Genomic DNA, 16,420 nt, shown 5'->3' on the forward strand with positions numbered 1-16,420 from the left:
TCAGCTCACGATGGTTTCATTTTATTATTTTTTTATGTTTTTAAAAATTATGACTAATTTATAAAGTTAGTGTACAAAGTGATAGGCTTCATTATGGAATACACACACACACACACACACACACACATATATATAGTGTATGTGTAAGTAAGTATATGTATGTGTAAGTATATGCATATACTTACACACACACACACTTTTGATCCAGGGTCTAGAATCTTCCTGTCTCTTGTCTGTTTTCTTCTAAGTTAGACTAATTCCCAGGTATATTCTTATCAACGGCTAGTAAAGATGGCTGTGAGCAGCCACAAGGTTGAATTCTACCAAGTTCAACAGTTGGAAACAACAAACACATGTGGTTGGATCGTCCCCTAGACAGGTCCTGGGGAAGGATTTAAGTCTAAGGAGTTACCAGGGAAGCTGTGAGGGTCTTAGGAGTATCAGCTGGAGGTAGAACACCTGTCTCCAGTTCAGGAGCCCATCACTGGCCAGTTGCACCATGGGTAGGGAGAGAGAATGTGAAAACACACCCCTGTGTTATCCTGCCTGAGTGTCCAGGGAGCTGCAGTATTTATACACCAACACCAGATATGGCATTAAGGCCCTGGCACTTTGTTTACCTGGTAAGCAGACCAGGAGAGCTACAGTGTCAAAAGATTATGAATGAGGCTCTGACAATATGCTCCAGAAAAAAGAGAGGTGCAGGAGTGTGCAGTGGCTGGAGCCTACTTCCGGGGTTCAGTGGTGGTAGGGGGACAGCTCTGAGCCTGGGTCTGGGAAAGCCTGACATCTTTGTTCCCACACAGGAGTGGGCTATGCTGTGATCCTCATTGCCCTCTATGTTGGCTTTTACTACAATGTCATCATCGCCTGGTCACTCTACTACCTCTTTGCATCCTTCACCTTGAACCTGCCCTGGACCAACTGCGGACACTCCTGGAACAGCCCCAACTGTACGGACCCCAAACTCCTCAACGCCTCGGTGCTGGGTGACCATACCAAATACTCCAAATACAAGTTCACACCGGCTGCAGAGTTTTATGAGTAAGTTACGGGTGCTTCGCTGGCACACTCAGGCCTGGGCGGGAGCGGAGCCAGGTATTAGGAAATAACACATACCAAGCTAGGGGCATGGCAGCAAGCACTGGAAAGGTGCAGGCTTAATGCCAAGTTAAGGACAGAGGACATGGTAATGTGTGGAGCGCCTGGTGGAGCCGCCTGTATAGGACAGGAAAGTGGAGGTTGGGAGCCAGATGGTTGGCATGCAGATAGGAAGCAGGAGAGTGCTAAAGACAGCCTGCAGCCTGCAGGACACAAAAGGCACTGTGGAGGGAGTAATTGCCTTTAAGAAGCCAAACTAAGAATGTGGGTGAATGGGAGTTTGTGGAAGGAACAGCCTCTCTCCGGAAGTGACTGTACACACTGATGATATTAGCCAAGAGAACGTCCAGAAGCTAGTTGGTAGACGGTGACTGCAGAGCTGAAATCTGCATCTGTCTGGTCCTGAAGCTGCCCTTCCTTTTACCCTGTGCTGAGGGCTCCCATACTGGGGGCCGGGGGGAAGGCAGAGCAGATGCATGCAGCCTGGTGATGGTGTGTTTATGGTGTGTGGATGAGAGGCACGGGCTGGTGGCAGTGGGCAGAACATTGTTAAAGATACATACAACATTTCAGTTGGAGTAATTTCAGAGATAGAAAAGCTGTGTGGATGGTACCTGGGATACTCCCTCCCCTGTTTCCAATGTTGACACCTTGGGTAACCCTCTCTGCACTCTTGAAATCAGAAAATTAACGTTCACCTGTTATTAGCTAACCTACTATAATCTCCCATTTCCCAACAGACACCATGTTATTCTGTTTAGTTGTTGTGCCTGCTTATTCCCCTCCAATACGGGTGGCTTCTTGGAGCTTTCCTTGAGTTTCATGACCTTGACCCTTCTAGAGGGTACCGGCGGCCAGGGAGTCTATGAAATATATGTCAAGATGGATTTATTTTTTGCTTTCTCACATTCTGATTGAGGGTGTTCACTTTCCACAAGGGCACTTCATAGAGGCACTGTGGCGCTCTTCTCGGCGAGCCTTGTCTGGGGGACATGATGTCCATCTGTCTTGTTACCGGCGAGGTTAACCTTGAATGTTGCAAAGGTGGATGCTGCCAGCTTCTTCCTGGATAGGGATATTTTTACTCTGGTAAATTGTGTCTTTGAGAGAGGTACTTTCAAAGGGTTAGGCGAGTGTCTTGTTTCTCCTACTTTACCCTTCACTGCCTACTCCTAACGTTTGCAGGTAAGGATTTCTGACTTCATGTCTAATTGTCCTCTGTTATTTTCATCAGTCCTAGAATAACTGAGTAGAGTCCTCCTGTGAAGACCAGCTCCACACCCCCTTCATGGATTTAATCCAGTTTATTCACTTAGCTCAGAATGGGCTCTTGAATATTTATTTTGTCTGTGGTTGACTCCTGAGCCACCACTATCCAGTCTGTTGGATTCTCAGTCTCTGATCTGCCTTGCTGGGTCTTAGTGAAGGGAGTTGATGTATTTCCAGTCCTCTAACTCGTATGCACATTTCTACCCTCAGAAGACAGCTTCAACTGCTCCCTCCAGCGAGGTTGACCCTCATTTGAGCGATGCCTTAGTCACATATGAGTGATAGTCTAGGCCCCAAACATGCATCAGGACAGGTAAAGCCCACCGGAGTCCATCCTCTGGGCTCATGTGATCGATCCACTGTGGAAGCCTTTCACTGTACTAAACAGGAACACAGATGATAGATTCTGAGGCTTTCGGGTCATGTATGTAGATTTATCACCTAGGTTATACAGAAGCCCACAAAAGAAGAAAGTACAGATACCACCAAAGTCCAGTTTGCTGATCCACGAGTTTATTGGAGTTTTTACATGGAAATGGGTGAAGGGATTACTTACTGGAGCAGAAATGACTCAAAGACAGCTCTGTCAGCAAAGCCCACCCCAGCATGGGTGACAGATCACAAAAGCCGGGAGCCTGGAGTTCACTGCCCATTGCCCTTTTCAAGTGAGTCTGCTCAAAACTGGTTCCAGGTATATCAGCTGGTTTCTGCTTTTTCCAGGCAGCTGGGCTGCTCTCAGTCTTTGCAGCTTTCCTTCCCCCAGGGGCCGAGTAAATCTGCTCAGTTTCAGGGAATGTGGAAATGATTTTGAGTTGTTTATCTTCCTGCTTAAGAAGATGGGACCTGGTTAATACGAAAATGTGAAAATGTTACTTGCTCCGTGAATAAAGAAACTGGCATAAATTGGCCAGTGCTTTGTTTCAGGTCCCCTGTTTAGAAGGAGCATCAGAAGAGAGTTTTTCCAAATGCAAGCTCTTAGCACAGTGGAGTTAAATCTTGGCTACACATCACAGTCTCCTGGGGAGCTTTAGAAGTCACCACTCCCTGGATCTTACCAGCCTGGGTACAGCCAGGGCACATGGACTTCCTTTATAATTGTCTCTCCAGAATCCTAACATCCAGACATCACTGAAGTCCCCTGGATTAGTCACTGCAGGTCGTTGTCTCTGGGTGTGTGTATGTGGGGGTCTCATATCATAGAAGATTTAGGGTCTCCTTCATTCTTCAGAGCAGCAGAGTTTGTGGGTGAAGGTTCTGGGAGTTTCTTCCTAGTTCATGAGTGTGGTTTGGACACGGAGCCAGTGAAAGATGAGGGATGGGGAGGGCGTGGCTGCTGCTTCCCAGCATGCCTCTCTCTCTTCTCAGAGCAAAGAACATGGATTTTCCTTTAGCTCCTGGCAACCATTGTTCTTATAAATTAAAGTGGTAAATGAAAGCCCCTCATCTTGGTCTGGTTAGTATCTGACTCCTCCCCCTCCCCAGTGGCCAGCACATCTCCCGCAGAGATGCCCAGCAGGAGGGAGAGGAGACCTCTTTTGAGTGCTTTTGTTGCAGAGCTGAGCTTTTTTCAGACCCAGCCAAGAGCAGAAGGTGGTGGAAAGAGAACACATTCTTGTCTAAGACGACATAGGGCCTTGGGGGCCTAGAGTAGAGAGCAGAAGACAGAGAGACTTTCAGCAGTGTTATTCTCTGGAGACTTCTCTGTCTCCCTGGTCTGTTCCCTCATCTGTTCCTTGCTCCTGGAAGCCTTCATAGCTCCCCTGAACTGGGTTTCTAGCATGTTTTCACATCCAACTCCTGCCCTATCTTCTCCTTCTCCATTTGTGGAGGTGAAAATGAGCTATCATGTCAGACGACAGAGGTGTGGCCTGAGGTCTGAGGCAGAGCTGGGTCTCCTCATCTGGTCTAGGACTCTCATCTCATAGGTCTGGCTCCTGGTTTCTTTTGTGGGACAAGGGTGCAGGGGCCTCTGCAGGTAGATAGGAGCCCTTCTCAGGCTTCTCTTTCTCAGGTTGGCCCTGCCTATGAGCTTCCCAGAATGTAGCACTGCTGTGGGTTGCCTCTGGATTGTGTGCAGCACATCTCCCTTTTATTGAAAGGTGTGATGTGCTTTTAAGACCATTCGACTCCAAAGAGCTAGCAGATGTGAGCCAGTGCCAGCCCTGTGGAGGTTGGGTAATTCCTTCTTTTCCCTGAGGCATCCTGGCCAAGTCTGTTACCATCTTCTGCTCATTTAGGCCGACAGACTGAACATGTCGTTCAAGGGAACAAAACTGCTGCTCTCCCCAGGCTCTGGGCCTAAAGCCACGTGGCCCCACCACTGAAGGCCACTAAAGTTCCATCCTTATCTATAAAAGGCATCTTCAGTGAATGTGACAGGATAGAAAATTTCTACCCATGACACCTCTGATGAGGAAGGGAATTCTCCCTCCTCCCTAACATTGACTCCTCATGCTTAAATGTTGAGTGGAGCCGTTTTTTTGGCTCACAGGCTTTGGAAAACCTGGATGGTGCTCTCTGTGATGATTCATGTCCATTAGTCTGCTGGGGAAGGAATGAATACAAACTCAAGTTACATGAGCCAATCCCAGAGCCTGGGAGAGCCAACCCTAGAGCCTGGGAGGTTGCCCTTAGTCCTCTTCTCTGTGATCGGCTCTGGGGTCTGGCTCTTCAAATGCACATGGGGGTGAGGCAGCCCATTGCATGCGGGTGCTTTAGTTGTGTGTCTGAACACTAGGGAATTTTCCCAAGTTTCAGAAAAGCAGAGTGGTGGTGATTCCCTGGGGGTTGGGGGGAGAGAGAGAGAGAGAGAGAGAGAGAGAGAGAGAGAGAGAGAGAGAGAGAGAGAGATTGATTTAACAGTCAAATTAGCCAGATGGCAATTGACATCATTCACATTTTACCCATAAAACAATAAGACAAAGCAGAACTAAGCATCGAGTGAGGCCAGACTCCTCTCTATCCTTGGTCATATTCAGTCGCCCATTCCAAATATCCGCCCTCATTTTCTCCTTTCTTCTCTTCCCAACTTGTCCCTTTCCCATCCCACCTTCCATCCTTTCTCTCTTTGGAAATAAAAGCTACGAGTCAGGGGACCACTTCTGATTTGAGACTAGCGAGACTCAAAGGTTGGCTGACAAGTTGGGTTGGGAAATATATTCTAGAATGCAGGAACAGAAAGTCCCAAGGGTCCCAAGATTTTCCCCAAGGATCAAGGGACCATCTGAAGACTGTAGACAAGTATCTTGCTGTTGCCAGGAGCAAAAGACTGACTTGGCATGAGAGGCATGAACTTGGCAATGGTGGGCTCTGAAAGCTCTCTGATGCTGAAAGGCTAGTTTGTATCCTCTGGAGCTGGACTTGACAACTTGACATGCATAATTTATGGAAGGATGAGTCTTTCTGGGAGTGGGGGCAGGGCACTGTTCTGTATGTTTGACCTTTACTCAATATATACAAATACCACCCTTTCTCTCCACATATAAATAATAACCAGAGAGATCCACACACAAGAATCGTCTTGGTGAGAAGTTCTGTCTTATATGATATGAAATCTCTGAGTATTTAGAGGTAAAAGAGTGACAAGGTTAGACCGATGTGTCACATCAGTCTGAGGTTAGGCCAGATTGGATTTAAGAGAGCTAGTGAGAGGCAGGGAAACGAGGACTGGGGGAACCAGTGGCATCTTCTATGGTTCTAGAGGGGTATTGTGTGGGGCAGGCTAGTGAGGACCAGAGATAGGACTAGGAAGAGTCAGACAAAGTCTGTTGTGGGAGGAGGTAAGACTTGGTGAAGTCAAAACAGGTGAATTGGGGCTTCAGAGACTGGATGTTTGGGAGGATGTGGGTGTCTTTGGGGGTCTTGATCACTCATGAAGCTTCATTCATTCACAAATGCTCACATTCTCGTCCATCACTGCACCTGTCTACCTGCTGCCAGCTTGCCCGTGCTCTACTGGCTCCTAGCAACCTTGTCAGAAGAGTCTGGCCCGCTTGCACTCTTTGTGAAACCTTGCGAGTGCTCCTCAGCTTCCTTTGTGAACTCCTCCCTGAAGCCTAGAACCCAGATGCAGTGATAGCTCCAGCTGCCCTCTGGGGGAGGCGATCATTTCCTGGGCTCAGGGTATGGCCCAGATTCTGCAACTGAATCCTCAGGAGAGGGAGAAAGCTCAGAGGTGGGGATGCTTGCATGAGCCTATTCGCGTTGCCCCTATCCTGGGAACTTCATTTATGCTGGAGTCACCAGCCTCTAACGCACAACCTGGATCAAAGCTGAGCTAAGAAGGCTTGGTGCTCAGCATGGGGTTAGGTCACACAGGATCCAGGAACAGGGCCCACTCTGGGAGCCTGGATGACTTTACTTCTGTCCCTGACACTTCAACATCTCCTCATGTTCTTACAAATACTAGACACCTGACATGAATGAATGAATTACAGAATGGAAGCACACAGGATTAGCAGTGACCTTCACACCTTCACAGGCCATTCACAAGCATTAACTGCTCAATGACAAGCTGCTGGATGTCCATACTGGGAATAGATGCTCCCACGGGCACTGAGTCTGATCTATCTATCTATCTATCTATCTATCTATCTATCTATCTATCTATCTATCTATCTATCTATTGATCCATCTATCTGTCTGTCTATTTATTTTGAGCTGGTCCAGTAAAGGCAGTTCAACTCCCAATTACCTGTGCTCTCCTTCAAACACCCAGGATTCTAGATTTACAAGCTCATCTCTTAGGAGCCTTCTTAAGCCTCCCCTCTCATACACAGAAAGTCAATTGTATTTTGCCAGGACAGTAGATAGATTCTGGAAGGCTTGGGTTGGTCTAGAAGAAGCTTGTCATTTGGGTAGGTATCTGACTCTGGGTTCAATCTTTGATAGCCAATCAAAGACCTTATTACCCAAGTGCCAACTCCACAGAGGTTTGACTTAATTGGTTGATAGTGAGCAGATAGCAGCAGATTGCTTTGTGATGATAATATATCTTTTAAATTTATTTTTGTCTGCTCTGGTGGCTCATGGGAGAATGAAGCAGGAAGACAACCCTAGGTTCCAGGGCAGCCTGGGCTACACAGTGAAACAAACAATCAAACAATAAACAGAAAGACTTATTTTGGCAGTAGACAATTAATACTAATATGTGAGTTGAGAATCCTGTTGCTGAAGAGGGAAATTGCTCGGAGATGGGGCTACATGATCAACTGGTGTCTCTGGCAGGTTCCAAATTATATTCAAATTAAAGCCCCTATCGCATAATTCTCTTTAGGGCATAGAGGAGAAAGAAGAGGAAGAAAACTGAGGGAAGAGAAGGATGAAGAGGAAGGGGGCATAGAAGGCATATATATGATTTGTGATTATATATGTATGTATACATATATATATTGTCTTTCCATCAAAGATGTATACAATTTTTTTTTACCATGAGTGTGTCTTTTGAATTAATGTTTTATTTTAAGGAAAGAATAGTATATGAATCTGCTGCTTCCTTATAACACATGGTAGGATTTACAACTGTCTGAAGCTGAACATAGACATTTGCAGGCTGACACACAGGCAAGTGAAGTGTCTACATGGGAAAATGGGAGGTTTCCTGGGCAGTGTGAAGGACCTGGAGAGTTGAGATTTTACCACAAGTAGAAGGCAGGCTTGCTCAGAGAAGCAAACACATGCTTTCTGGAGACTTACCTTTTCCCCCTAGATCTCCTTGGGGTGGCTCTGGGCTCTCATTTCTATTTTAAATAGAAGACAGATTGTTGGACTTGGCAAAAAGAAGTTAGGACATTTGTCTGTGCTGAATCCAACGTGCAGCTGCCAGACCTGGGCTGTGCCCTAGCCACCCAGGAGTAATTTGTTTACCTCTTTCTTGGAATAGCTTTGTGCAGTGAACCCCCCATATCACACTGTGAAGATGTGTCTATCCTGAACACGTACAGACAAAAGTTTGTATCTTGCCTTTGTCTCTGCAGTGATACGGAATAGCACGTTTACTGTTACTGTGTTTAAAACAGCCTAGAGATGATCTAGAATGTGCAAAAAGGGCTTGCGTAAGAAATATCAAATACAATGCCATTTTATCTAAAGGACTTGGGTATCCACTGATTATAGTATCCATGGAAGGTACTGGAACTAATCCCCCAAGGATACTGAGGGCCAACTGTATGGTCAGTCTTGGTGTCCCATGTAGAAGCTCTTCTGCCAGATGATTCATTAACTGCAGGAACTGAAAGTGTTAAAGATGTCTATCAAGGATGAGTGGGGAACCCTTCTGGGGGAAAGGATATTGGAAGCAACATCTGTCTGCCTTTGAGTGAGGCAAGAAGGCAGAGACCACTCTGGGGGCTCTTGTAGCTTCCTGACTCCTCCTAACAAAGCCACTCTTTATAGTAATTTTACACTTAACGCTACTGCTGACGTTGGAGTATAACCCCACGGAGGCAGGGATTGAATGCTAGAGGCATCCCGAGTGTGTCTATAGCCCAAATGGGACAGCCTACAGCACCCTTTGGAGAGGAACGCATGGCATAGATGTTGTCCAAGGCCCCACTACAGTATTCTTTGTTCTATTTGCTTGACTTTCTAGGGTGTGTATTGTTGGTGAGCATCTGCGCCCTGTGGGACACCCCGTTCCAGTGACTTGTTCTTCTATTTTATCTATCCATTTGACTCATTTGACCATGTCATCAAGTGGCTTTGGGTTCTAATTAGCAAGTGGTCATTTTCCTTACTGTTCTGTCTTTCATTCCCTCGCTGTACATGGTATGTGGGGTCTTGAAAGCCCCAGGCTTTCAGAGTGCTCATTCTGCTTGATTTTGTTGTTTAAAATGCCCTTTATTGAGAGTTAACATATCTTAAAGGGCCAGCTCAGGGACTGTCACCAACTGAACATAGCCATGTGACTAACACCCAGTCCAGGAATCATGGTCTCTATAAGTGCCCATGAGTCCCTTCCTAATTGGCCACCCCTCTTCCAGCCCAGAGTGACTTCTAACCATCTGGATCAAGTTTCCATATTTCACAGAACTTTATATGAACAGAATCAGAAAGAACATGCTCATTTATTTGTCTGCCACAACTGTAAGATGTTAAACCTCTCCATGAGGTTAGATGCTTCATAGTACCCTACACCCCATTCTACTAATGTTGGAGTTTTGTTTGGGGGATTGTTCTGTTTGTGTGAACATTAATTCCACATATGGTAGATATTGCCATGTTGGGGTTGTTGTGTGTGAACATTAATTCTACTAGTGGTGAATTTTTGTTTTGGGGGTTGTTGTGTTTGTGTGAACCTTAATTCTACCAATGGTAGGTATTACTATGTGGGGTTGGAGCATTTGTGAACATTAATTCTATGAATGGTAGCTATTAACATGCTAGGGGTGTAGTGTGTGTGAACAGTGTTCTTTCTCCTCCTGAGGACTGGTAGTTTAGAAAATGCAGTCTGGAGAACAGGGGTCTTCCTTCTCTTATCATCATGTTCCCATGGCCAGCAGGTGGCACTTGAGCAGGCCATCCTAAATGCAGGTCATAGCTGACTGGAGCTGGTCCAGACCATCTCTAGGCACTTGGTCATCCTCCCTGATGCTGTCCTCTCTCCTGCTCACAGACGCGGAGTCCTACACTTGCACGAGAGCAGTGGGATCCATGACATCGGCCTGCCTCAGTGGCAGCTGCTGCTCTGCCTGATGGTCGTCATCATTGTCTTGTATTTCAGCCTCTGGAAAGGAGTGAAGACATCAGGAAAGGTAATGTCTCTGTGCTTCCTCAGCTGGGAGGTTGGCCTTGGAAAGACACACAGGAGGTGTGTGTGTGTGTGTGTGTGTGTTGTCCTAGCTACAACAACATGGCTAGTGCAAAGAGGTGGGTCTAGGAACACAAGTTCAGGTTGCATCCTTACCTCTGTCTCTATGTGGACAAATCTGTTACCCAGAGCCTGACTCTGCCCAACAGCAGGCTAAAGGGATGAAAGTAGATCAGGTCCTCACATTTTCCCTTGATAATTTCCATAAGAACAGAGATCAGAGCCTGGGGCATCCTCTAAGGTTTGAGACCAAGGCTAAAACAACTACTGACTGATCTTTGGCCTTGACTTCTCACCTAAAACTGCATGAAAGCATTGCATCTTACTTGGGAAATTGACAATTTGCTTCACTATAGAATCAATAAGTCTATATATGAATGTTTGGGAGAAAATGCTTTGAAAGATAATTAGATGTGTGCTTTGGTTCTAATACAATTCTGGTTTCCCACAAGTGTCTAGACACTTAGGAGAAGAATACAGGTTAGCAGACTAATGAGGTGGCGTTTTGAACTTGGATGTTGCTGCTTTCTGAGGTCACTTCTGTGGGATGGGGTATGTTTAGGAGGTGGCTCCTGATGATTCTCAGCTTGGGGATTGATATGGGAATAACAATCTCCCAGGGACTGTATGCAGTCTAGAAGAACTCAACTGCAATTGAAGTGACATAGCTAGGAAGTATTCTTTCTAATTGTTTTGCTTAGATACAGCTTTGGAACAAGCCATTTCTAAGAAGAGAGAGTTAAAAATGGCAAACATCTTATCATGTTTCAATTCTGAGAAGTGGCTGGGCTCAGATGCATGGTTCTTCTGCTCTGTGTGATATTGCCTGGACTATGTGTCTGGAGACCTGGCTGGACCGGAATATCCTAGGTGGTTGGAGCTGTCTGGGAGCAGGGTTGGAGCTGTTAGTCAATGGGTATGGGATTGTTTCCATGTAGCTTTTATGTGTTTCCTGGACATTGCACATCATGACAGCTGACTTCCCAGAGCACACTTCACACAGAGGAGACCCTTCATGAAGTAGCTCTTCCGGTTTCTGCTTGCATCATGCTTAGTCTCAATGCCCAAATCGATCTAGGATCATTAGATCTAGGATCTAATGCTTGGTACATAATAGGTCTTAGTAAATGCTTAGTGATGGGTTGAAGGATGGTTGGATAAGCTTCAGGGACTTTATTAAGTGCTTAGCTCAACTTACTAAGCTTTTATGGACACCTACTCCGTGATGTTTTAGATGCTAAGTCTAGCATTACACAAATAGAGGACAGATTATTTCCTCCATTCCTTTCTTCTGTTTGTGTTCCCGATGGGCTTGGGGTTGGCCCAGATGTGCAGTATTTTGAGTGTCTACACAGAGGCATCTATGTGTAGCCTCCTTTAAATAAGCACTTGTGGTCACAAACTACACTTGTTATTATGCAGTTTGCTTTTTTTTTTGTTTGTTTGTTTTAAACTTACCATTACCCTTAGAAATAATTTCACATTAGGTAGTCCAGTTACTCCATAATAAAAATATCAACTGTAAGCTTTCAAGCTGTTATTAAGCTAACTGAGCAGGTAGCTACTTCTTGCCAGACATATGCAGCCAGCTGCATGTTCATCTGCACTTTGACTTGAGGTAGGCAGTATTTCTTATTATAGGCCATGGTCAGAGAGTCAGAGATGCTGCATTTGTGGGCAATGGATGCTCTGTCAGCTGAGAGAAAGGTGTGTGGAGAAGGTGATACTTGTGCTACCCCTGTCAGGATAGGCACGGGAAGAAGTGAGGAGAAAGGGAGTCTCTGGAAGAACCCGTGAGCACAGTTATCAAGGTGTGGAAGCCCTGGACAAGCCCTGCTTAGGCTTTGTGCTACCCTTGGCACCAGGAGGAGGCCACACAGCTCATCCTATGAGCTGAAGAAGATGGATGTGAGTCATTAGTATTCTAATATGGAGCCCAGCCTTGTTCCTTAAAGTCATGAGCAGACCAATAAAAGCTGCTGGCAGGGAGACTGGTGTTACCAAAGATACCAGCAGGAGCAGGAATGCTTGAGCATACTCTGTTTCTCTTGCTGTATGTACTTTCTGAGTTGAGAAGGAATGTTTCACCATGGAGGCACCATCCATGTGGAGACATGAAGAGGGATGTGTTAGGCCCTACAGAGTCAACTGAAGCCAGAGCCCCCATTTGTGTAAGTCCCCTCGAGTTTGAGCACATAGAAGCCCCAGGTGGTCCATGAGGAGGTTATTTCTAGAATCAGCTTCACTTGGGACATTCTACTGCCTTGTCTTTCATTGTTTTTATAAACTGGCTGATGAGGAATCCGAGAGTATTGCTTATTTCTCTCTGGAACAGCACACAAGCTTTTTCATAGTCATCCCCCAGAGTCACAGAGGAGGCCTGGAATGAGTCAGAAATGTGCAAGTGAAGACGATTTGGAAAGATGATTTGTTGACTGCTTGGCTCTTGGGAAGGTGGGAGCAGGGCACAATCTGAGCTGGCGTGAGGGGGTATCCCAGACCACACACTCAGTGACAGCTGTGTTGGCCCAGTGATCACTTCAAAGTAGAAGGAGGTCAGAAGGGATCAGGGACAGGGCTCGTCTCCCTGTCTCCCACACAATCTGTTTACACACTGCACCACACTTTGAGAAACTTCAGAGGCTCCTCTTCCAGGGAGACGAGGTGGGAATGACAGAGCTGGTCAGCCCCAGCCATTCCTCATCACCTGCTTCGCTGCCAGCTTTTGGGCTGCTTGGAAGATGGGAACACATAGACCATTTGAATATGTAGACGATGTCCTGAATTCTAGCAGACACGGTAGAATGGGAAAAGAGAGAAAGCCAGACAAATTTAGAGATCATTAGAGCTTTAGAATATTTAATTGATGTTTGCTGTTGTTGCTGTTGTTTGCATTTTCATTTATGGTTAAGGCAAAATTCCAGCTGTCTTCCCCCTACTGTGCCAATCCAGGCTGATCCTAGCTTGCCTGCCTGACATGACCTGATGGAGTTACACAGAACAGAGTCATTTGCACAGGATCCATGCTTACACTAAACTATTTATAACTCCTTATTTTCTTAAGCAACATTATCGTTATGCCATACCCTATAAATTCTTCTCCATAATAGACTGTCTTCATTGTTAGTGAAAATGGCCCCAAAATTCGGTTCAAAGACTACAAATCCTAAAACTGGAAAAACTAATGCAGTTTTACAGGGATACAGAGCGGATATGACTTTGTTATTTATTTTAGTTCTTATCTGTGTGCACATGTGTATGTTTGTATGTGAGTGGAGTGCACATATGTATTTGGGTGTGTGTGAACATGCAAGGCCTAAAGGGAAGACATCAGATTGTCATTCCTGTGCACTGTGCTTGGTTTTGTTTGTTTGTTTGAGACATGATTTCTCACTAGTCTGGCACTTGCCAAGTAGGTGAGGCTAGCTGGCCACAAACTGTAGGGAGCTTTCTCCTGGGAGTGTGGATATCTATATTCTTAGTTTTGGAGCATTACCACCACCAGAGCTTCTTCAATTGCAGGTTTAAGAGGACCCCGAGGGGCACCCTGGTGAAGCACAGATTTCTGATCTTTTCTGCAGAGAGTTTATTTGGTATGGGTGGGGGTAGGAGCTCCCATTTCTGATGAGCTTTTGGACGACATCAGTGCTAGTGGTCCATCCTTGGCCTGATACTTGGATGCATGGCAAGGGTCAAGGCTTGCATCTTTTCAATAATGGAACCTTAGCCTCTCCCCTGAACAACTTTGAATAGAGAGCTCTGCCATCTGGAGACTTTTCCTTTTACGAGCCACAGGCCGCAGTCTTCCTCAGTTTTATGATCAGCCATTAGTTTGAATTTGGTACTGTAGAACTTCAGAAATTATCCACAGACACATACAAGTAGGTAATAATTTATGTTTAGGGATGGACATGATGGAACATGCCTCTAATCCCAGCATCTGGGAAGCAGAGTAAGGCAGATGCTTCTAAGTTTGAGGCCAGCCTGGTCTATGAGAGCAGGTTAACCAAGGCTACCTAGTGACACCATGTCTCAAAAAACAAAACAAAACAAATAATAACAACAAAAATTTATATTGGAGGTGATAGGAAAAAAAGAAAAAGAAAAAGGAGTAACTCATTTTGTTTTTTATCTCATGGTAAAAAGGAAGCCTGGGATGGAGGTACCAGAGCTCACACGTCTCTCCCTTTGCTATGCGCACAGCGGAGCACATGGATGTGAGGAAGATGTCCTCTAGTTTTTGACAAATGCCCTAGATGTCTGAAAATATGTTTGCCACCCAAAGTTTTAACTTTGAATGTATGAGCATTTCTTGATACTTGACACACTCATGTCAGCTCCATTATTCCTTTATACGTTCCTGGGGAAAACCAAATCTGTGTTGGAGTTACACTCATGGCCGGTGCAGGAGCACCCAGGTTCCATGGGAGATTCCTTGGAGTCAGAACACTGGGTGCTGTTTGCATGGGAGAAGTGTGCTCACACCCAGCCTCCTGGGCAGGACAGTGCATCTGGGCCACAGCTGTTGACACGAGTGGCAGGAAACTGTAACTGTTAGGATAAGGATGGATGACGGCTTCTCTTTGTTCCTGATGCCAAGGGTTGGGATCCACTTGCCCCTGTTTGAGAAACTGAATCATCTGAGACCAGGGTGAGGCTACCCAGATGCAACAACCTCTCTTTCAAGGGCATAGTTTTCTCCCCCTTTTGTTATCAAGTTTGTCTGCCATGTTTCTGCACCCATGACCCCTCAAAGAACACAGAGCCCAAAGCTTATGTTCTCACAGATATTCATAGAACTGGGGAGTGACTTACCGGATGCCATAAAGTAGGAGAGCCTTCCTGGTTCCCTCTGATCCAGATGTGCTCACCACTGGAGAGTCTACACTCCGTGTTTCCTTTCCCAGTCTTTTGCTTGTAATTTCATTCTTCTGCTGACCATCATTCACTAACCTTCTCGTTGTAGCTCATCTGCTCTTGCATTCTTCCATCCTACTCAACTATCTGCCCTCTTAACTATCCATCCATCCATTCATTTAATTAAAACCCATTCTATATCCCACCATCGGTCTCATTTTCTACTGCAACCTTTCATCCATGTGACTGTTCATTCACTCACCTAACGAACATTCAAAGGAACCATATATACTAGGAACAGGAAAATCAGGAAGATAAATTCCAGCCTCTAAACATGAGTATGGAAAACATGGGAGTTTGTCACTAATATGTCAATTTTTGTTTTGGGCCTATATCTTTCTAGGCTGACAAAGAATATTACTCTCAGTCATGTCCTAAGTTTTCCATGTTCTGTCCAGGGCGGTGTATGGATTCTTTAGGAGACAGAGTTCCTGAGCTGTAGGGAAAAAAGAGTTGGACTTTAAGCTATATGCCCATTCATGTTTCAGGTTTGTCTTCTTTGGGTCTGACTACCCATCCCCTGGCTCAGTTTGGTGCACAGCTTTTCTGCAAAGAAAATGCTACAGCCCACAGCTTTATCAAGAGTGAAGACATTAACTTTGGCTACATGTTGACCTCAGTTGGGAAAAAAATACTGGAGTTGAGGCTGTACCTTAGACCATTTAAACCTCAAATCCCAGAACTGGGAATTGTCTTCCACATTCTTGTATGTAATTCCCCTGGAGTACTTTAATGTGTGGCCAAGACCATGAGGGACCAGTGATGATGACAACCCTCCTAGTCACCCTTTTCTCTGTTTCTCCATGTCGGGCAGGGTTTGGCTATCTGTTTTGAGTCTGAAGATAATTTCTTCCCTTTTGTGTTTTTGCAAAGATAGCTTGTCTTGATCTCAATCTTCTACTGAGGTGGAGAATTGTTTTGTTTTCCTGTTTTCTGCCCAGCCACATGTACTAGACTTGAGAGGCTATACTGAAATGTGGATAAAGAAAAAAAAATAGAGAAGCTAAGTGTTAGGTATGTGTCTGTAATCCCAGCACTTGGGAGACTGAGGCAGGAGAATCATGAATTTGAGGGAGCCTGGGCTACAAGTGAGCCAGTGTCTCATAAAGGAAAAAAAAAAGTATCTCAGTGGCAGCATGCTTGCTTGATGTGTGGAAAGTTCTGGGTTCTATCCTCTGGGCTCTGTTCTCAACACTGAAGGAAACAAAACACACAAAGGAGGAAGGGATAAAGGAGAAGTGGAGTGGCAAAGGAGAGGAAGGAAATAGAAAGGAGAGAGAGAGAGAGAGAGAGAGAGAGAGAGAGAGAGAGAGAGAGAGAGAGAGA

At 45.5% G+C, this 16,420-nt stretch overlaps 1 protein-coding gene across 2 annotated transcripts in view; it reads left to right on the forward strand.

The window, feature by feature from the left end:
- Positions 1-16,420, forward strand: part of Slc6a2 (solute carrier family 6 member 2) — a 41,682-nt gene that overhangs the window by 11,900 nt on the left and 13,362 nt on the right. For both annotated transcript variants that reach the window (XM_021169812.1, XM_021169811.2), the window contains 2 exons: positions 807-1,044; positions 9,983-10,121. In XM_021169812.1, coding sequence (XP_021025471.1) covers positions 807-1,044; positions 9,983-10,121 — 377 coding nt within the window. The remainder of the gene's footprint in view (positions 1-806; positions 1,045-9,982; positions 10,122-16,420) is intronic.

Source organism: Mus caroli, chromosome 8 (genome assembly GCF_900094665.2).
Source record: "Mus caroli chromosome 8, CAROLI_EIJ_v1.1, whole genome shotgun sequence".
In the NCBI taxonomy this organism is placed as follows: Eukaryota; Metazoa; Chordata; class Mammalia; order Rodentia; family Muridae; genus Mus; species Mus caroli.